The sequence below is a fragment of the Oreochromis niloticus genome, linkage group LG15, assembly GCF_001858045.2.
Source record: "Oreochromis niloticus isolate F11D_XX linkage group LG15, O_niloticus_UMD_NMBU, whole genome shotgun sequence".
Taxonomy (NCBI): Eukaryota; Metazoa; Chordata; class Actinopteri; order Cichliformes; family Cichlidae; genus Oreochromis; species Oreochromis niloticus.
The window spans coordinates 5,564,677-5,588,197 of NC_031980.2; the positions used below are offsets into that span (position 1 = coordinate 5,564,677).

The 23,521-nt window shown below is 39.3% G+C and overlaps 1 protein-coding gene and 1 long non-coding RNA gene across 2 annotated transcripts in view; one reads left to right on the forward strand and one right to left on the reverse strand.

Annotated features, from left to right (window-relative positions):
- The window catches only part of syndig1l (synapse differentiation inducing 1-like), a 39,060-nt gene extending 23,927 nt beyond the window's left edge, over positions 1-15,133 (reverse strand). The window contains exons 1-2 of the mRNA XM_003440638.5: positions 14,613-15,133; positions 7,021-7,667 (exon numbers count right to left, since the gene is read on the reverse strand). Coding sequence (XP_003440686.1) covers positions 7,021-7,536 — 516 coding nt within the window. The 5' untranslated portion in view covers positions 7,537-7,667; positions 14,613-15,133. The remainder of the gene's footprint in view (positions 1-7,020; positions 7,668-14,612) is intronic.
- Positions 15,134-19,507: 4,374 nt separating this feature from the next.
- The window catches only part of LOC102083157 (uncharacterized), a 44,622-nt gene continuing 40,608 nt past the window's right edge, over positions 19,508-23,521 (forward strand). The window contains exon 1 of the long non-coding RNA XR_265897.4: positions 19,508-19,581. This is a non-coding gene — a long non-coding RNA (uncharacterized LOC102083157). The remainder of the gene's footprint in view (positions 19,582-23,521) is intronic.

Sequence of the window (23,521 nt, forward strand, 5' to 3'; positions counted from 1 at the left end):
CCAGTGGATAACTGATGGAGTGGAAATGAAGCTCTGGCATGTGCACTCAGTTCGACAAGGACTGAGAAGTCAGACAGGAGACAGATTTACTACAGCACACATTTGAATTTGGCTATGACTTTGAGTTTTTCTCTGGAACAATCTGAGAAGGCATGGCACGGACTGTCCCTGGGACTATAGGAGACTTACACAGTTAAATGTATGTATTATGAACAAAGAAACTTTTGTTATTGCAAGAAAAGACTAAGGAATTTGGGGACTTGCAGATCTGAACTGGGACAATATAAGAACAATTTGGTGAGCACAGCTCAGGTAGTATGAATGCCACCTCAGGTTTAAAGTGTGTTAATTGGGTGAGACAGCTTCGAGCCTTAAATGGTTGGATAGAAAGGAGCTTGTGACTAACACCTTGTGACTGAACTACCACTTAAGGTAGGCAATATATCTGATCTAACATGATGACATTTTTTTTTAAAATTTGGGATCCTGCTCAGACCATAAACCACCCAAACAGTGAAGAGGAACATCGCGCTACACACTGACAGAGGGAATATGAGAGTTAAGTTAGCTGTGGTGGAAAGTGCACTGTTTGAATTCATGCAAGCATCCATCAGCAGCAATATTCACTTAAGTGTACAGAAGCTGAACTGAAGATATATAAACAACCTGAGGTTCAGCTTGTCATGACTTGTGTGACTTCACAACACAAGTCATCCTTAACCACTCAACACTCACATCGAAGAGAGAACTACATTTCGGGAATGTGGGGTGGAGGGCTATATACATTTTGGAAAAGACCAAATTTAATACAGATATATAGTTGTTATGACAAAACCCATTCTACGCCAAATCCAGTTCAGGTGATTGTGGTAATGGACCACGAAATTGTTTGCAAACCATCAAAAACAACACTGAAAAAACAATGCTCCCTGTCTGCATTACTGTGCATCACAACAACATGAGGTCAGGAACACAAAGTGAATTAACCAAAGCTGCCAAACTGCTACCAATGTAGGGGCAATGTGGTAAGCAGAGAACAAGCGGAATGAAACTACAGTATTAATGCCACCTGCCATTTTAAATTCCATTGTAATTGGTGCCAGGCATTTAATACTATAAGCGGTGCCAGACGTTTTTAACATGTGATGGCACCAGGCTTTTAATAAGGGCAATGCGGGCAAAGACAGCTGGCTGTGTAATGTAATGGGTAAGGCAAATACCTTTCATGACAATCTGGGGTTTACTATGGGGAATGTAAGAGAATCCTATTAATGAGTTTATCACTCAATTAAGGGATAAATCTATTTAGCATGAGTGATGTATCGATATACAATGAAGATACGGATTATATGATTAAAAAATATATCAAAATTTAGACTCTTAAAATGTATTTTGTGATTCTACATACTTCAAACCTTATGTATATGAACACTGTGTATTAAGAAAAGGATATAGCCACGGTAACATCACATCATCACATTTCTTGAAATTTCACATCATGAGTGAGTTATGGTTCTAAGGTAGAACCTTAGCAGAACATACACATGGTAGTCATACTCAATTGAAAATGACCATTAACTCATATGGTTACTCTTTTGTAGTCTGTTACAATAGGAATCAAAAAGCTGGTTTATTACACTTTCACATCAGCTTCAATTTTCAGACCCGGAACTTGGACTTTCTTTATATAGTTTTTTTTTTTTTTTTTTAGACCCATTATGATTATTAGAAGACAGTGAACAAGTAAGTTTCTAATTGTTAAGAATAACCCATAGCTGGACTGCCAAATTGGACCATTTTATATTGGTTAATTAAAAAAGTCCAATAAGAGCAAATCTCAACTCATTTGATTGAAATGGGAAGTGAAGGAAACGACTAGTGGTCCAGATAAAATTCATACTGATTTAAATGATGCCAAAAAGGTGAGAAGATCTATGAGGATATCAGCTGCTATATTAGTTCTTTTGGGATTGGGCGGATCAGGTTGACAGCCTTTTCAAAATGGCATCCAATTAAGAGAAATGAAGAGAAACGACAGGTGGTGATATTAAAATGGCAGCAGAGAGAATGACACAAATTATGACCCCAACAGCTTTTTGTGTAAATGAAGACTGCCTGATTTATAAAGCATGTTTTTGGATGGGCCCAACTGGCCAGGAATGGGGTTTGTGACTAATGCTAACACTGCCTGCCTGAAACGCTGCAAAGCTCTGTTTATAAGCGATTCTAAGCGAATGGGCTTTATAAATCTGATCTAAAGAATCTGCATTCGTATTTCTGTCTTTATATAAAACTGGCACATACAGTAGTATTAAGGTACAGTGCACCACTAAAAAGGCTTTTGTCCAAATCTTAACCAAGCTGATAAAAATACCATAACTCCAATCACCAGCATCATGCTTCAAGCAGACATAGATCACATTATGTAATCGGAAGCACTGCACTGCAATGTTTGCTGTTCTATAAGCCTGCAAATTGTTTTGTTTCTGAGTTTGGTTGATTAGCTTTCTAGTTATTAGTTTTAGTAATTCAGAAACTTTACAGATAATATGCTCTTTATACTGGTGGTATCATTCCTGGTCACAGGAATAATGATGATTATGGATTAGACATCGCAAAAGAAGTAGTTTTGGTTAAGCAATACAAATGGTTCAAGAAAGAAAGAAAGAAAGAAAGAAAGAAAGAAAGATAGAAAGAAAGAAAGAAACCATAGAGAAAAACTCTTTTCTCATTGCTCTATTGAGCTGAGTCGGGCAAAAACCATTACACCTTACTGATCCCTTTATTAAATCAATACAACTCACTAAGGAGGAGCTGCAAATAAAGAGAAGCAAACTAGATAAAAGGATTAAAAACTTCAAAAAGTCAATGTGGAGTAAGCAAAAAAAAAAGGAACAGCAGTTTAAATTCCTGTAGGAAACAAAGTTGTGTGTTGCATCAAGATTTAGGTGTTTAAAATATTAATACTTACAATATTTAATACTGTGCATCTACAGTAAATTTAAAAAAAAAAACTCTTGTATATAATACATTTTACAATATGCATTTTGGGACACATTCCTATCAACTGTCATACTGAAGCCTAGAGCTGGGCGATATAAGATTTTTTCATATCACGATATGTTTTTTTCATTTCAGGCGATAACGATATATATCACGATATAAGCCAAATAACTATATTTGTAAGATTTAAATGTGCCGTTGCTCACAAGTAAAATGTGAAATAATTAGCAGCTTGTTTTAATTAAAATATTTATTTCCCATAATAAGTTCAACAGGGCAGATGTACTTAAGGAACATGAGACTTCAGTTTCAGATAAATAAAGGCAAATATTGCAAACTACACAAAAGGCAGCCGCTAAAGCGTTTAAGTTTCAAAATAGAACAAACAAAACAGACTACTAAATTGTCAATTCCACTTAGAAACAAAATATTAATTCTAAAAATAAATCTTAGGTCGTTTTACAGAAGAACAGACAAAATTGACTAACTTTTGTCAATATCAAATAAACTGAGAACTAAAAGGAAATTCTCAATCTCTCCTTGTTGTATAGCTTAGCTTTTCAAACAGTTTAACAGTTACTTTAGTCTGACAAAAGCCGAATGACGAATTAGCGCTTTCAGTCAGAGATTGAGCATGCACCGCTTTATTGTATTTCCAGACTTGCTTTCGGCACAATTTACAGTGCGCGCTACTCTGTTTTTGGTCAGACTTGAAATAGCCGAAATACCTTCACACTACGGAACTTCTGTGGCCCTTCCGTTCGACAAGCTCTCCGGCATTGGAACCATTATCTGTTTTTTCTTCGGTAACCTTCGCTCACGCTCTCGGTTGATTTTTCTATAGTCGGCAAACTCATTTCCTTCATTACCCGGGCAGCCCGGCTGCAAAAACAAATACACATGTGCGCCTTGGCGCTTGTGCTGTACGTAACAAGTCACGTGACGTGACGCTGCGGCTGTGATTGGTTCGGCTCTGCGCTACTTAATTTGGATTGGCTGTTCTTTTTTTTTTAAGAGGACAAGAGAGATGAGGCCTATCGCAATAGTTTAATTTTCCTATCGAGAAAAAGTTATTTCGCAATAAATATCGTTATCGTTTTATCGCCCAGCTCTACTGAAGCCATAATTTAAATTTTTAAAAAAAGACTGCTATTACTATAGTCCAACCCTCATTTTTCCTCAATCAGATTTATAAATTCTTCAAAACAGCAGTAAAAGCTACAAACTATAGGCAGATTAAATTGTTACCAGAAAATTGCCTACAAAAAGGTACAATTTTCTGTCACATCCCAAAGTAAACAATTCTTCTTCTTCTTCTTCTTCTTTGTAATTACATTGTGAAAGGAAAAGAGGCTGGATTTTGGATCAGTTCAGCATTGGTTATGTAACACTTAGTCCCTAAAACAAAGGATGGTAATATATGGTAGCGCATGCAGAGTGTCACACAAATTGGCACCCATGTTATGTTTTAAACAAATAAAATTGTGTTACATTAGGCAAACTGTATTTTTAATATTTGACAATATGCCTTAAAAGTCCACATGTGCCACAGAAAATAATCTAGAACCTCTTCACATTTAGGATATTCAGTTTCAGGTGGGTCATTAAAGGCACCCTGTTGGGTTTCTGCTACGATCTCTAAAGAACAACCTTTTATATGGGATTTATATGGGTTGTTATATGGGACTCAAAATCATAGACCGTATAAAAGCTGGGTATAGCTGCTGTGATATTACCCATCGGTTTTGAAGCCTTAATATGGGACTTTCTGCCATCATCATCTTGGTTGGAAACAATGAAAATAAATTACATGACGAGGAGGCCCTGGTCTGACTGAAAACTGCATGCTCACGAGCTAACAACTTGATACTGGCAAGTTGTTAGCCAATAAGCATACAATTTCCTACCACAGATAGTCATCCAGTTTGAAACACAGTAAGGCCGAGACTCAATTCTTTTAATTCAGTGTGACCCAAAATGGTGACTAAGCCAATAAAGTAAGTAAGAAATTTAGTGAGAGAGTGTTTATATAAAGGTCAAGTCAAAAAGCAGTTTTCCATACACTTTCCATAGACCCATTCCTATTTTGAGGCCTTTAGACAGAATTAAATTATAAGGCACTTTGATATTGGATTTATTTTTACAACCCATAAGCTAAATCCATTGTTTTTTATTGTCTATGGCCACAGTCCTGCTGTGACTTTCAGGTTACTGTTTGAAATCGTAATACATAAAAACTATACCAGAGTGCTAGCAAAGGCAGTGAAGAATACAAAAACTAGTAACTTGCATTCTGTGCATTCTGTAATGTGTATTTTTTTTTGCATGAGAGAACAACTCAATATGCTATTGATTGGTAGCTGTTTGCTAGTTAATACATCCTGTATGGCAGTTTCAAATGTTAGATACAGACGAGTGTTTGCATGTCAGCGTAGGGGCTTTCTAGTCTTCCTTCTGCACATTGTGTCAGAGTGTGGGCCTGGTGGTAGAGACACCACACACTTTGTGGTGTCAATGATCTCCTGTTGGGAGGCTACATAATGAGTCCCACTGTGTATTTGCCTCTTTTACATCTCAAATCTGGCTGTGGGGCCCGATGATGCTTTTTTAAGCACTTGTTCATTCTTAAACAGGAAGTGTGTGGAAAAATATGAACTATATGGTAATGTGTACGCTTAACCTTTGAGTGGGTTAAAAGGAACCTCTAGAAGTCTATGAATAGAGAATTTGTGTGAATTCAGTAGGAATTGTAGCTCATGTATTCGCTCTTTTTTTGTGTGCAAATCTACAACTACAATGGAATAAACCTTCACATCAGAAAATCTGGAGGTTATTTGCTCTTGGCATTTGCACATCAAATTTTTGCTCAGCTCATCCTGGCAGAATGAGCTGAGGAAATTTCAGTTAATCATTTGCATTCCTTCCTCCCCCAGGTTCTATTTCTTATCCTATGAGCTATATATACCCATTTCACGTAGCATTTCTGCAGCTGCATGTTTATCACTGCAATCCAGGTTCATTCTAGTGGACTCAGGTGTGTGGCAGCCAGTCCATTAAGCGTTGCAGGACACTGGTCGACTCTTAACACCCTATTCCACCAGTCCAATCCCCTAAATCCTTTGGAGTGCTTTGTGCTATTGGTCATGCCGATTGAGAGTGAAAATACTGTGGCTAAAGCTGTGGTATCTAATATTCCTGTGTGAGGCAGACATGGGTGATTTATTATTATCTAACGATGAATTTTACAGGAGTTGGGAATTGAGGCCAAGGTCAGTGGATCAAATGGATTTGTGTTTAGTAAAAATGGCAGACTGATCCAGGAGCTAAGCTCAATCCTTTGGTGTGATGATATAAATGTAGATCTACCACAGGAATACAAGCAAGCTTGCTGTCAATTAACAGAAACACATGCATGCCTACATTAGCTGCCTGCTTTGGGCTTTTCCTACGAAACAGAACAACTGCACATGCGTCTATGAATGACTGAACTGAAATTTATATATATATTAAAATATTATATATATGGTACTATTCGGTACAATTCACTTACAAATCCCTCAACATTCTGGTCCTTCGGTACCTATCTGACCTGCTGCACCCAAACAAACAGTCTCTAATGCCATGGGCCTGCTTCTGTCCCTCGCACCACCCTCCACACCTCTGGGGACAGAGCCGTCAGTGTGGCAGCCCCCATCCTCTGGAACTCTCTCTAATCTGAACTTTGAAACACCCCACACTGAACTCTTAAGAAACCTCTCAAAAATAATCTCTTCAACAAAGCCTTCACCCTCTAGCCTTTTTGTTTACTTATATACTTTTGTAAAGCATCCTTGGGTTTCTTGAAAGGCGCTAAACAAATCTAAGTTCATTTTTTTATTACTTTTGGATTTTTCTATTTTAGCTTTATTCCTACGTGCTTTTTGTTAAGAACAGAGCATATTTAAAAAAGTATCTAAAATAATGCAAGCTTTCTATCATGCATTGTCTTTCCATGCTGAATGCATTTTTTGCCCTTACCTCATATTCCACATACTCTTCCTCCTCCACCTCATAGGAAACCGTTTGGATCTTGATGTGTTCACCGTCCTCCAGCAGCTTCGTCTGAGGATCTTCCGTGCTGGGCGTGTCTGCCCCGGTTGTGTTGGACACCTCCTTTGCCTTTTTCTCTGTGAAGGTGGTCTCACAGCACTCATTTCTGTATTCCTTAGCCTTAATGCTGCCACTGTCCTCCTTGTACAGGATGAAATTGGGTCTGTAGAAGGCTTCTACTGCCAGATGTAGCGAGGTGGCATCCAAAAACTGCTGGGATTTCACCTTCCCGTTGGTATTGTAACTTCCGCTCACTGCATTGCCATTACTCACTTTTCCTCCTCCTCCACCCTCACCTCCTCCACCTCCACCTCCTCCTCCAGCAAAGTAATTTATAATGTTTTCCTGGTAATGATTGTTGGGGAATTCTCCTCCGTAACCATTGATCATGTGTTTACTGTTTTTGTCCAGCAATGGATTTTGGAGTTCACTGAGATTCTCCATAATCAGCAGGGGTAAAAAAGTGGAAGGAGCTTCTCGGTGACAGCAGGGAGACGAAAGAGTGATGTGAAAGAGGCTCCTCTGTGACTGGTTTATGTCAGTGAAGGAGTTAATGGCATTAAGCACTCTGAGACCTAGAGGAAAAAGAAACAGCAATAGAGAGGGGGAGCGTTTTTAGAGTCAGTGGAAAACTTGGAAGGAGAATTTTATTTGACATGTACCGGCAGGTAACAGTTTACCCAAACCTCGCTCACATCAGATCAAAGTTTAGCTGTCGTTTCCTCAGCAGAAACAAATTTTACAACATCCTGCTTGTCGAGAGGTGCACCCTGCAGACGACTCAATTAAGTTTAATTTGCTTCCTTGCTCTAGACACATAAAGTAACATGAACACACACACACACACACACACACACACACACACACACTGGAGTATTAACAGCAGTACATCATAGAAATTTCCATCTACTAAAAATATCAACCTCCACCATCAGTGTCCATGTGTTCTCTGTCCACCTAATTTGATTTTTATCACTACATTGTTTATAGAGATCATTGGGGTGTCATTACTGTCACGGTCTGATCCTGATAAGCTGAGGCCTCCCACCCATATAAAGCTCAGAAGGCTCCCATGTTTGTATAAATTTATGACTCATTATACTAAAATCAGTTACACATCAGCTATGAAATTGATTATGGAATGTACGATAAATAAAATAGGTTGACGATGGACATAACACAGCGGGTAGAGCAATAAAAATGATTGGCTAGTATTCTGTAACTGTATTGTGATGATTCCTAATAGTGGTTCACACATTCATCTTACACTCCAACACACAAATTAATACTTCTGGGGGTCACTACCCCCTCCCCGAGAAAATATGGTGTAAAATCTGTGCCAAATCAAACATGTGGATACATTCACTGTAGAGACCCTTTGACAAATAAGGGAACATGCAGAAAGTTCCCAAAGACTTAAATGGCCTCATTAGTAAGGGAGCAAATAATGATCCCGTGTTAAAAGGAGTTACCTGGTGTTTGAGCAGACTTCAAGTTGGATACATGTAAATGCAGATTTTAAAATCATTCTTATTTTGATTGTGTATAAACTTGCAGATTTGAAGTGGGTTTTGAATTTAACATTCTTAAATATTATACTTTAATAAACAGTTTTTCATAAGTTTATATCCAGACATAAATTACATTTGTAACTGGCTTCCATATAACTATATTTTAGGAGCGGGCAGCATGTATATAAATATAGTTGTTAGATCTGTTTAATAATCTGGGATTCTGCCATGAATGTATACTGCAGATGTGCAGCCTTAAATAGCTACAGGCTTGCAATACTGAAGCCAACATTGATTATTAGTGTTATAAACATGTATAATATTGATGCCAATCATGCAGTGCAATGCTAAGAAAAGTGTGAGCTTCAGAGGATGGACCAAATACTTAACACCAGACTTATAGGCCTCAGTCAGCCCTAAAAAGCAATCCAAACCAAATTACAAACTTTTTCCTTCCTCCCAGATATTTCCATACTGCAAAAATAGTCCAGAGTTTTCTGCCTCCCAGTCGGCACCCTGAACTCTTGTCTGATTAATCTGCGTTTAAAATAGAAATGCCAAGAGCAGATTATTTCTGGGGGGTCCTGACCCCAATCATGTATATCTGGCTTGCTGGCATATTTCTAAATGCTTGAAGGTAATGTATTTCCAATTGAAGACAACAAGATTACACAAAATGCAAACTGGCATTATGGTGATGGGATAAGGATAATAGTCTGTCAGTTCATAGGTTAATAATGTCACGGAAGATTCGTGTACTTTCTTTGTGGATTAATTGTGGTTGTAAAGCTCTGTTGATCATATTAGAATAACGTTTAATTCTTCATACTGTGTAAGCTTTTGTGTTCTGTGCCATACATTTACTCCTCCCTTACACAGTACATTACTTTGCGAGAGATGATCAGGAGAAGTTATGAAAATATTTAGGCTCTGTTTATTTTTCTTTCTGACAAATTATTCATCTCAAAACAGGCAGTTGTTTTGGAATAAACTCTAGAACAAAAGAACAAAAGCCCCCATAAAAGTCCAACATACTGAGTTTCCTGGAGGGGAAACTGATTTAGAATCACCTAAAGACTCTTTCTGTTAACATTTCTTCTCTTTATTCCTCCATCCATGCTTTGTACTGTAACAGCTCCCTCATTATATTCTGTTTCACTCTTTAATTTGCTGCGTGTTCATCACTTCCTTCTCAGATTCCCCGACTCCCCTTCCCTTATTTACTTTATATGTTGCAGTTTTCTTTCTTTCGCTTCCTCAAATTACCTCGATGTAGGATTTTTGTTAGCTATCCTTTTTATGTTTTCTGTGCCATGAATAAAACACAAGCCCCATGCTCCCAGATTTCCTGAAGCTCTGTAAGCACTGGACAGCCAGCAAAGTTTTCACAGTTCCTCCCTGTTGGACCTCCTGCGTCTGAATATGCTGACATTGTTGTTCCATGCCAGTGCTCCTTTTGGTCCGTGCATAGCCCTGGGGATCACATACTTCTTCAGTTCGTCAGATAAAAATGTGAGTACCTTGTAAAAAAAGATGAGCCGGGCCTGGGACTGCCAAATACTTTAGATGCTGATGTTGTGTGTGTTACACGCTGTTGTTTAAGCAGCAGGATGCTCTCTGACCCATGTGCGCTTAAGTGTCAAAAATCTACAGCCAGCAGCCCTGCCAGCTACAAGCGTTGCTGAAAATCAGCTGTAATGTCCCTGGTGGGGTTAATGAATAATCCATGCAGATTTTGTGGACACAAAGTTAATTTATATTTTAGTATTTGTACTGCTTTATATTAATTGGTTCCAACAGGGAGTGAAAGATAAGTGTTACATAACACACCCCATGTCCAAGTGTTTTCAAAATGTCAAAGGACATCAAAGGATCAAGACTTAAAGGGGCCACAAATAGCATTTTAACATCAATAAATCACGACTGCATTAATACTAAAGTACAGCTGCGATTACCATAATCATGTGGGACAGCCACCAAGCCAGAGAGTTTCAATGTGATAGTAGTAAGTATCCTCAGTTCAAGGCAAAGTTGAATGAGACCTCAGCTCATTCAACTTTGAAATTGGATGTACCCTTCAACCAGTGACTGGTTGGGTATACAACTCAGGGTGGTGGTGGGAGGTGGTTATTGGGGTTATGTCATCGCTACATTTACTAAATCTGCCACATGAGGTGGAGTGCACTCTATCTTCTAGCCTCATAGAACACATTACCCCAATAGAACACTTCACTTTCAGACTGCTGGCTTATCCGTGGTTTCTAGGATATTTAAAAGTAGAGTAGGAGGCAGAGCCTTCAGCTTTCAGGCTCCTCTTCTGTCGAACAGGCTCCCAATTTGGGATTCAGGAGACAAACACCCTCTTTACTTTTAGGGTTAGGCTTCCCGTGATGCACTGTGTATTTCTTCTTCATTCCCCTTTCATCACTCACTGTGTTTATACACCACTCTGCATTTAATCATTAGTTATTGGGGGAGGGAGGCAAGTTAGGGAAGTTGCCCCTTCCTTCCTATATGCCCTGGTGGAAGCAGCTTGAGGTGACTGTTGTTGTGATTTGATGCTCTATAAATGAAATAGAATTGAACAGAGTCCATTAAAAGCTAGAGTAACATAAAAAAGACAATTGTATTTGCTGTTCATTAGCTTGGAACCAATTCTAACTAAAATTTTAGCAAATGTAAATTTAATCAGACCAGCAATGACAGCGGCAGATGGGATAATTTTTCCCTGTTAAAAGTAACATTGCCAAAAATCAGCTTGGACAGACAAAATATCTGTCGTATTTACCAAAACCAATTAGCAGCTAACTTCAAAACTACAGCTATTCTTTTGTTAAAAACGCAAAGTTTGCGTCACTGAGTGAATTTGCTCCGATAACGGCTAAATGGGATTTTCATCTTCCAAAAAGGTACACAAGATTTTGTGACAGATGGTGGAGTCTAATACATAAATTAACATTTTGCTTTCTTTTGTGTCCAAACACACCAGTGCAACAGCTAATGCAAAAATAAATGCTAAATAATTCACTCTGATGTGGGCTGAGGAACGAGATACAATGGGCTGTGATGCACACAGCCCAAAAAACCATTTCCTATAAACTTCCCAGCTTTTGCCTCTGTAAAAACTCCCACTCTGCACAAAGCTACGAGCTGACAGCGGATTACTTTTCGTGTCATTACTTAGGGATGCTCTGAGTAATCTTTTTGGTGCTGTCATACTTCCAAATACATTGCTGCCACAATGCTGGTGCAGAGCAAGGGTTCTTTGGCTGCAAACAGGAATTAAAGTGTGAATACAGTATTTTAGTGCAAGCCGAAGACAACTCAGTATGGGTGATGATAAATGCTGAAGAAATAACGACAGATTTGTGTGTTTATTTATGTGCGCACATTTGTTTGTTGGAGGATGTGTATTGTGCGTGTGCGGCTGTGAGTAAATAAACGTGTGTATGAGTGGGTGGAGGTGTTTGGAAAGGAAGGGAGAGTAGCAAAGAGACAGAGAGAGAAGATGGGTGGGAGAAAGCGAGAGAGAGAGAGAGAGAGAGATCACACTTTTGTGCGATTCTCCGGTCGAGTGCATTTGGGCATGTTGGCGGGCAGCAGAGGTTATGGAGTCGTAAGGAGCTGGGAGGTACGGCTGAAAGCGAATGAGGCAGAGCAATCGTTGTTGCAAGGGAAACAGTTCAGCATGAGAGCGACGGCACAAGAGGGGGCCTGTGTGCTGCAGTGCTGCCGTGTAAGACATCTCAGAGGTGTCTGACAAGGGGTTAAAAGATTAGAGAACAACCTGTAAGAATACAGGTGTGCGAGAGTAAGAATGAGGCTGTGGCACTGCTAACATGTCAGACGCGCTGATACGTCTGTGCGCTCCAACCCCATTAGACTCCAGTCAGCACAATCAATTTTCCCATGTCAGCCCATTGCCAATCAACCTTGGACCTCTGACCCTGAAGCCGAGCGTGGGCATTTTCAGCCGGCTTTGCGAAGAGCAGCTGAATACCAATGTGTCTCATCCGTCGGCCACGTTTACCAATCCGTTCCATCCAGACTGCGTCTCTCACAGCTTTTCCTGTGCACCGCATGTAGAGATCTGCTCGCTGCACTCGACAACAACAACTTCATCTTCCTGTAATTTAATTTAGAGGCAGCGGCTGGCATATAATATGCATAATAAGGTAGCGCCCGGCAGTTACTGATGATCACAAATCGGGATAATGCACGAGATCTTATTGCTGAAAATGCAAATACCAACATAGGCTACATTTGTCAGTGAACCTTACTCCCGGCCTCAGCACGTGAAGGTCCACTGACAGATTAGGAGACAGAAAATGACGAAGTGAAGTAACTGACTTAACGCCATGTTGACTGATCCTTTTATGAACTATTATCTTCAAAGCAGACTGTGTAAAATGTCATAATCCACTTGAAATTAATCTGAAGCCTATTCCTGTGTCAGCAGCCACTGCTGTCCCTTCTGTCTACATGTCTATCTGTGAGCTGATAAAGCATTAAACCCTTAGCAAGTACCCTTTAACAGAGAAGTTGGGGCTCCTCTGAAGCCCCTGAGCTCATCATCTGGCTTACTGTCTTCCACACCTTTGTTGGTTGATTTAAAGTGTTCTTCAGTATGTTAATCCACCATCTCTGTTGCATGTGTTTGAATAATTCAATGGTTGGGTGTTGCAAAAAGCAGCCGTGTATGCCTCTGCTGGAGTGTTTTGTTGTTTATGAGATGCAGGCTCTGGCTAAGTTGCCTTTGTTGTTGCCTATTGATCACCATCTCCATTAGCAGGTGATAGCAAAATGTAGGCTGTTTCTAATCTGTAGCACTCATTTCTAAACATGCTCGTTATTCTGCAGATAGATAGATGAATGAATGTACAGTAACAGAATGAGAATCATCTCATTTAAAAAAATACAAAAAAATAACAAACAATAAAAACAAGACGAGGTGGAAGCTGAAACGTACCACTTTTCTCAGTTCCATCTATTAAAGCAGTTAAAGCAGAGATCAGGCCTGACTTTGCTTGTGCTACCCCAATTATTAAAGGCACCAGGGGTAGATCAGAGGGAGGGGGTAGTCTCTCTATCTGTGTGTGTGTTGTGTGTCTGTGTGTGTGTGTGTTACTCATAGAGGGGCCATAAATCTGTTTACACAGGCACATTTTGGGGACCTGCCGCAAAAAGCAAAACCACGCATATAATGACTTGATTTAATGTTAATGTGATGTTAGGTTTAAGTCATCTGAAGTAATGTCAGTTTTTGTGTGTGGGTGTGTGTCAGAGTGTGCACGTGTGTATGTGTGTGGTTTGGAGTGCATGCTCTTGCACTCCTGTTGTATGCCCCCTTATTTTGCCCTCGCTACTAAATCTCTGATATAACTATAACTGTGTAACACCCACTAGAGTACCTCCAACCATAACTCACTACATGCATGACAACAACAATAACAACAACAACAGAATATCCTGAATGCACACAGAATCATCACTTTGGTTCCCTTTGTTTATGTTTATGAGGTAAAAATGACCCTGGTGCATTCTTTGGCCAAGTGTTCCAGTCTATTTGCAGAGGGACAAAAGAACCAAAAGGCGCTGTTACAGTAGGAGGTCACAGAATGACTTGATGACTTCATGCCAAAAGCATTTCTCACTTAAAAACACACAAAGACAAGGAAAGGGTTTTTTTTTTTTTTTTTGCTCCAGCAATCGCAGGTGGAAACTGTGTGGAGAGTTCTTCATCAGCATCATCCTACATCCTCCATCACAGAATACATTGCAGTGCGACATATTCACCACTTATTTCTATTTATAACTTAAACATGAACATGTGTATTCACGTAAAAGCGCCGTCTGGGTGCACAGAGTTTACTGTAGACAATTTTTAAAAAACCACATGTTTTCGCACCTTTAAAAACAGATCAAAACGCGCACTATTAAAAGGCAGTTTTTAACAAATAACCGAAGAATGTTCTTTACGCTTTAATGATTTATATTTTTTTTCCTTACCTCTGAGTTCTCGTCAATCCAGATATTGTTTGAAGGACGCAAAGACTGGCTTGTTTTCGCCTGTACATTATGGCTCGGATGCTGATGGTGTCGCCCACAGAAAAAGACATTTCTCAGACTTTCTCATTTGAAGAAATGGCCAATCATTTCGCTCGGGAAAAAAGGGGGAAAAAAAGAAAGAAACCCACTGCCGCCCGCCACAGTATCGTAATTTCTCTCCACTATAAATTTGAAGGTCGCTTTCTTCAATAAGCCATTTGGCCACTGAAATTCTGTCGTCTTTGCAAAGTTAAAATAGCTTCTGTAAGCGAGAAAGAGAGAGAGAGCGGGAGAGATTCCCGGTGTGGGGAGGTTTAGAGACGCGGATGATGAGATGAGGTGAGGAGTGTACACGCTTTGCAGTGCGCGCAAAGCGAGAGCCCCCAGAGCAGCGTCCACCCCTGCCCGTCTGCATGCATCTTACTTTCACAGTACTGAAAACGGTAGCGAGGTTAATCTTGTCTTACAGATGATGTGTGTGTGTGTGTGTGTGTGTGTGTTTTTTTCTTCCTCTTGCAAATCATTAAGAGGCAGAAGCAGGCTATAAAAGCTCCACCTCTGAGAAGTGTGGGCAATTGCCCATCATTTAGACGCTCCATGATTTAAATCAATTATTTCAGACAGCAGCCGCTTATGTCACGGAACAGCGACAAACTACAACACATGTTCTGCAAGAGATTAAAAAAACAAAAACAGAAAGAAAATAAAAGCTGTCATTGTTGTGATTAATCGTGAAACATAATTGGGGTGGACTGTCATATCTCGAAGTGTTTCACAGCAGACAGCAAAACCTTTCGCAAGCTGCCTCCACAATTAGAGATTGGACTACAGCTGATGTCTATTGTGACTCTGCTGATTTGATTAGCTAAAATGGACTCGGTGATCTCAGTAAAGGCACTGTGACATTTGTGCGACTTTAATCTTTCATTTCAAAGTAGACACGGGGAGCCACAACTTTCCTATGATAGACTTTGAAAGACCTGAAAGCAGAATTGAATGAACTTTTCAGTGATTCCATCTAATATGATCCTCAAAGTCACAGCAGTAGGCTGTCGATTATTTTGTACTGCGAGATTTTGTGTTTTTCGTGTAAACATGAAGGTTTATTTTTATGTGGGCGTGGCTTAATTGAGTACAGGTGATGTCACACACCTTTAATGGCGTGCAATACTAAAAATGTTGGTATTGATCAGATACTGATTTTATAAGGGCAGCTTAGCAGTGTGACATGACTTATGTAACAAACAATCAACAATTTGCTAGTTCTGAACCCGTTTTAATGACCAATAAATCACTGTATTCATTTTTATTTTCCACAATAATCAATTCATAATGTTGTACTAGTACGAATCGAATACCAATACCAGTGCTGTTATCCATACGATCAATCCGTCTATATCTAAATTTCTAAATTTGCTAATAATATTGATAATAGCTGGATGTCATTTAAAGCGCTAAGTTGTATATATCCTTTCCGTTTTCGTCTCACAGTTAAAATATTTGGTAAATAATTAGTTAAAACTGTCAATAGTTTATTATGAAAGTACATGACAGTAGTTCCTCACATTATAAAATTGGTCTGTTAATCACAATTTGAGACGCTCATTCTTTGAGACCTTAGCGAGCTTAAAACCCCTAAACATTAAGTTAAACTACCACATTAACTTTGCAATCTCAAACCGCTACATGAACTAGGAAGCTTCATTAGCACGAAACAGCAAGTTTACTCAATAATCATTTACTGCATAATTCAGTCTTTCCCTATATTAAGCTGAACCTTGATTGATCTCCCAACCAATTATAAATAATAAGATTATGATTTCTCAGTATCCCTGCTACATTTAATCCACGCACCCATTAACACATCAATATTTTCTAGCTGTATTATTTTGAATGTGTCAGACATTCTTTAGTCAAGAGTAATAACAGTGTACTGCACATTCAAAAGATTTAGGATGAAAAAGAAACTGTATTTTATTCTGGTGAATCACAATTATGTTGTATTTCAAGATTTTTGTTGACCAACATATAGATAGGTAGGTAGATAGGTCTTTCAGTAGAATGTATCTGTTCCTTATGTTAAAGGAAGGGCTTTATTTAAAGTTCAAGACATTCTTCATAGAGTTAATGTGAATTTCAAGTGCTTAATGTAAGTGAACTTCAAAGGAAATCCATATCATTATCTAGGTTCTAAATCGTCTTTAACAGCATGTAAGTGGAGTCCTGACCACAATCTTGTCATTTTGATCTTTAAAGTAGAAACTCTTGCGTTTGCAGCCAGGGATTTAGGAATTGAAACTTCCTTCCTTTCATGTATAGTGTGTTGTGCACTTGACATTTGGACCAGTGCACTACCGAGCAAGATGGGAAAAAAGATCAACAAAAACCCAGAATGTCTGAGGATCAAAAATAGTCAAGATCATCAGCGAGGATGACCAAGACATGGACAACAGGGAAGAAAAAGGAGGGCAAGTCCAAAGGGAGGTGATGCTGTGTAATAGCCTGAGTGTTCTGAAACAATGCTCATACCTCCATTTCACCGCTTTTACTCTGTACTGTCACAACATTTCTGTTCTTTTACTTGTTTTTTTTTTTTTTTGGTACATTGTCCTCCACTGTTTTCTATTTTTTCCCCCAACTCAATATCCCTGCTATCATATCTGACAACTTGATTCAGATTCACCGGTCAGCTGCAGTCAGGACCTCATCAGAGACCTTTCAATCATAGAGCTCGTACACAGCTTTTCTCCCTTCCTTCACTTCTGTTATTTTGAACCCAGCTTGACCACTGTATAGTAGGCACACTGAAAAATTCAGCCCTATCCTCCTCTGCTTTTTGGAGGTGGTCTTCTTGTCATACCTGCAGGCATGTCTTGCAATGCAGATGAGCTGTAAGATCCAATTTGTTTGTGTGGAGATGACTCGAATTCCTTTGCCACAGAACATTAGGGCTGCAAATTAATATCCCTGGGCTCACTGGCTCACAGGTCTGTTTCGAGACAGAAGACAGGCATTCTGGGATAATGGCAGATGCATGGAGAGAATTCTTTAAGACCTGCAGTGCCTTGTCTTTATAAACCCTTCTCCACTCCAACATTTTTCCCGCTTTCCCCTTATGGTTTCATTTGTCACCTGTAGCGACCTTCTCCTAAATGAGTGCAAAAGAAAGAGGGCTCATCTCTAGTGTCGTGCTCAGAGTTACAACATCTACAGTCTCTGTCATTCTCCGCAGACACTCACGGGGAATGACAGGAGGGAATACAAATGAGCAACAAAGTTTTTAAGGGGCAAAAACCTGATACAGATCTCAGCTAGATGACAATATGTACAGGTGCTCACTGGTTTTACTGATACTGATATTTATTTCAGTCATTATTAGGATTTTCTTTTTCAAAACAGAAAAAAATAAAAGGTTATTTAAATAAATAAATGTTGACAATCAAGAATTAAATTCAAAGGAAATAACAAAGTATTTATTAAGATGATGTAGGCTGAAGCTTAATCTTATTGTGCCTACACTTTAATACATGCAGCCATTTTTCACTAGATTTTCTTTGCTTTTGTGTTAGTTATTGGAAGGTTACTTACACTGTCTTATTTTTTTTATTTTTTTCATTGCAAACATAGGCAGTGATGTTGAAATATGGTACATGAACGTAATTAAATGATACATTTACTCCATGTCATAATGTAAATTTGCTGCTGGCAAAACTGGTGCAGTCTACCATCTGTTCTTGATCATTAACACTCACTATGCTTCATACAGTACATGATTGTTTGACTGTTGTGAGGCTGCACATAATACAGTACATAATTGTTTGGTTCTCTGCATTTTAGATACAGTTTTAAGGAAGCAGATTTTCCCTACTTGACAATAGTTGGATAACAACTGATGCTACTCTCAGGTCTGTACATATGCCTCGTAAAAAACTGAATTGCTTTTAAAATGTATCATTTTAAATAATTTTTCTTAAATGCAAAGAGTGAGATACTTGTTGGTGGATCTAATGTAGACACGCGTTCAATTTTCCTTCCATTTCCTTGAACAATGTTGGATAAAAGGCTCAGCTGATAAAGAAACGACATTCTACCTCCCTGTTAATGGGTTTTTACCAGCCTGTTCATTTTGAGCAATGTATTCTCACTCACAAGTGATCACACACTGATGCACTGATTATGGGTCAGGAGCATATTCTCATCATAACGTAAGTTTTGGTGTCATTTTCTAACATAAGAAAGAACAATAATGGAAACAGTATGAATAAGCAGGCAAGAGAGGGGACAGATGCATAATCAAAAGGCAAATCTTACCCATCTCGGAGAAGCGCCTGACCCATGTTCTCAGTTACCATATAATTGGATATGCACAAGGTGTGCTTTGGCCACAGTGTTATGATGTGGCAGCTGAGAAATCGCTGAGAGCCCTCCTGGGAATCATACTCTCAACTCTTTGTTTAGGACACTTAGCCATCACAGGTAAATGTTTTGTATACCCTTTGTTCGGCTAGTTACTCCTGTACAGGAGGTCTCGACCAACTCCTTGTTCAAAGGGTTCAAGTTTCTGATACCAAGAATTGTTCCCCAACAGGTAATGCAGAAACTGAATTGAGTTGGTAGTGAGAAGACTCAAATAGCTCTGACTTCTTACCTCTGGATGTCTATCCCAGCCTAATTTTTTAATATGCAAGCTTAATTGTGTGAATGCTTATCATATGAAACTAACCAATACGTCACAAACCTCTAAAACAGGACATAACCAAAGCTGAAAAGGTTTTTTTTTACACCACCTCCATTGCTTCTGCCTCCTTTGACTCTCTTGCTTTAATATTTCTGCAGTCAGTGCGTCAAGGCACCAGCAAAAAGACAGCAGCATTTGATGCCCTGGAGAAAGCACTGGTTTTCCTCAAGAAGTCAGACCTTATCAGGACAAGTAACTGACCTTATCACTTACTTCTATCAATTGTTTCTCTTGTAATGTTTATCCTGACCCAATGTTTGTGATATTTTCAGTCTTTTTACTTCCTTATTTATTTATCTTTATTTATTTATTAGCACACATACTGCAAGGTGAAATTAAAGTACCAAATAATAATGTTCAGTTGTGCTATGAGCTAGCTTTTAACACATGCAGTATATAATAATAATAATAATAATATATACCTCCAGAGTTTAAAAAGTTGTGAGGAAAATTTCTGGTGTCACAGCTGTGTTAAAATATTAATGTTTATAAACAGCAGAAGTTGCTGAGAGTCTGTGAAAAGTTGGATTAAACTCCACCTGAATATATTTGTGACTTTGACACTCTTGTCGGAAGTTAATAGCTGCCAGGTGGGTAAAGTCTAACCTTTTTGTGCGTGTTTAATGTGGTTGAAGGTTTGCATGCAGCATACTAAACACAACCAGCTCAAAGTAAACAAAAAAGCTGGTGTTGTGGGCTGCTTATCTCTAAAAGCCTTCCTCTGAAGGTAAGATCAGTAGGTAAGAACATCAGTCACGTACGCTCCTCTACAGCACAGAACCTACACAGTGCTGCTGCATTTTTTAAAAGATACCTCTGGACCGTGAACAATGATAGTGTATGTTTATTGCATGCCAGACCTGTACAGTAAGGGAAATGATGATTTGATCCCCTGCTGAATCTTTAAGTGTGCTCACTTACAATGAAATGAAGAATCCCTTGTTTTTAGGGTAGTTTCATTTTAATGGAGAGTATCAACCAAAAATTCAGAACATAAACAAATATTATATAAAAGTTATAAATTGATTAGCATGTCAGTGAGTGAAATAAGTATTGGATCCCCTATAACCCAGACACCTGCAGATTGGCTGTGCGTGTCACGGCTCGGGGCAGCGGCCGTGTGATGAGAGGAAAGGAGGACTCAGATGCAACACTTACTAGAGATGCAGGGAGGTTTATTTACAAAAGGCAGAACACAAGGTGGGGATGGCACAACAGAACTAAGGATAAACTGAACTGGGAAAACTAAGCTATAGAACGGCAAACCTGAAACACGAGAGGAGGACAGCAGGGAGAGCACGTAGTGGAGTCACGGAGAGGAAAACGGAGCAATGCAGAGTAGGCAGGGTGACACTGAGTGATGAACACAGACGACACAACGAGGAACTGAGGGAAACACACACTATAAATACACAGAGGGACACTGGGCAATCACATACAGGTGGGAGACACAGCTGGACCTGATTAACCTGACGAGACAGGGGAACACTAACACCAGGGACCAACAGAGGGAGCACAAACCCAGAAACCCAGTATCTAAAATCCCAAAACACAAACCATCCCAAAACAGCCCACAAATAATAACAATAAATACACCAAACACAAAATCCCCGAGTCATGGACTCAGGACCATGACAGTGCGCCCATGTGACACGGATTCCAAGCAGTTCTAGATACTCCTGATCGAAACACGTTACGTGTATAAAGCACGCCTGTTCAAGGAGAGCTGTCAAAGGACATCAGTGACAAGGCTGTAGACCTGCACAAGGCTGGAATGGGCTACAAGACCATCAGCAAAAAGATTAATGAGAAGGTGACAAATGATGCTGCGATTATTCAGAAATCGTCATGGCTGTGTACAGGCAGGCAGGATGATGGACCCAAATCCAGGAGTCCAACCACGAAAGACGTAAACTGAGAAAGGCAGCTTTTATTGCTGTAGAAAAACTCATCTTTACAAAAAACATGACAAAATAAAACAGACTTCAAATGCTGAACTAGAACCTACACTGGGGAACAGGTAACCGAACTAAGACCACTTGGGACACGACGAGAGGAGACACAGCACAACGAGTATAATAGCAGTAGTTGCAGTAGCACGACGCAACAAAGAGCGCTGGAGGACACACTATAAATACACAGGCAGGAACATGAGGGAACAAGGAACAGGTGGGAACACAGCCAGGAGAAATTAGACCTAACGAGACAGGGGAAGCAAAATTAGAATCACTCACGTCAAACAGACTTTCAAAGCAAAACAGGAAACACCCAACAGACACAGACTTGACACTGAACCAAAAGGGACACATGAACGAAACCTAAGAACTAGAAATCACCGAGCAAAGAACTAGCGCACTAGAAATACGGAGAAAGAAACCTAAACACTAATAGTGATAACAATGATGAAAATCAAACATCAAATCAGAACACAAGTCATTTACAGCAAAGAAATCATAGAACAATAATAATAACAAACAAAACACTGAGTCACTGACCCAGGACCGTGACAGAAATAGAAGAAATATAACTGACGATCATTTGCCCTCATTCTGGAGCTCCATGCTCTTGCCTCATGGAGTGAGGATGATCATGAGAAACGTGGTGGATCAGCCCAAAAGTACATGGTAGGAGCTGGTTAATGATCTTGCAGCACCTGACAGGTCACTGTGTTCAAGAAGGCTTTAACTTTAAGTTTGCCAGTGAACATCTAAATGATTCAGAGAAGGCCTGGGAGAACGTGCTGTGGTCAGATGCAACCAAAATCAAGATTGTTGGCATCAACTTGACCCACTGTGTGTGGAGGAAGAGAAATGCTGAGCATGACTCAAAGAAAACCACGGCCACAGTCAAGCACAGAAGTGCAAACATTATGTATTGGGACTGTTTTTCTGAGTGCAGGACAAAACAGAATTCTTCATCAAGTACTAAGTCATATTTTCCTTGGGGACGAAATACTTACTTACTTAAGTACTTTTATGTGTTGGTCAGTGGTCATTGATAACTTTATTGTCCCCAATGGGAAATTGATTTGCAGTACGTCCACACATCAAACCACACATTGTGTTTTTTTCTGGATTTTTTCCTTGATATTCTGTCTCTCTCCATTAAAATAAAACTACCATAACAATTAAAGACTAACATTTCTTTGTAAGTGAGCAGATTTACAAATTCAGCAGGAGAGCAAATCAGTTTTTCATCTACCGTACTACTACTGGTTGTCAAAGACCAAAATCAGCCATCAGGGGCAAAAACCTCAGTGCAATCTAGGACAAACATTTAGGAGTCTGCAAACGACTGCAAATGCACATCTCAGACAGCTCCGAATTGAACTGTGTAAAGAAGTCTTAAGAGAAATTCATGCTTTGAAGACACAGAAACTGTGGCCTGCATGTTATCAACACACCACTGTCATCCCTCTGAACCGAGTACAAAAAAGACAACCAGCTGAAAGCACAGAGTATTTTTTTAATTGCCGTTTCATCCTTTGACGTGTCTGTTTAAATCCAAGACACTTGTTTCAGCAGTTTAAATGAAATACCACTCTTTTTAGAGATTACTCTTTGTTTACGCATTCATGGGATTTTACAGTCAGGATAAAAGCAGATCACAGCAGCTTTTCAAACAATGGGTTTTGTGTTCTCACCACCAAACAAAATAAAGAACAAAACTGGTCTGAAAATAATCAAACTCAAAGTGGACCCATCCTTGGTCCTCCACACACACTGTTCTGAAGGGGCTTTGAAGGTCTTTCATGACTTTTGTTCTCGTTTGAATAAGAATCGAGCAATCATAGCATATTATTGGAGAAGGCTGTGTCTAGACATATCTCTCCACTTCAGCTATGTCTTTTATGACCACAGTTTAATTTAGGCAAATCTTCAAAAGTGAAATGAAATGTATTTTCTTGCCCTCCCCCGTGTTAAACATTAATTGTTTTTATGCTTGTAAGCACCCTTCTGTTTATGGTTCCTAGCTTTCTACTAATAAGCTTCACTGGGAATCCATCAAGCCTTTCATTTTAATAGTTTTCCATTTTCTTGTTAAGACTGACGTTTTTTTGTTTTTGTTTTTTCATTTACCACCTTTAAATCTCACGCAGCAATGCATCATTTATCCCAAGAGATCATTCCAC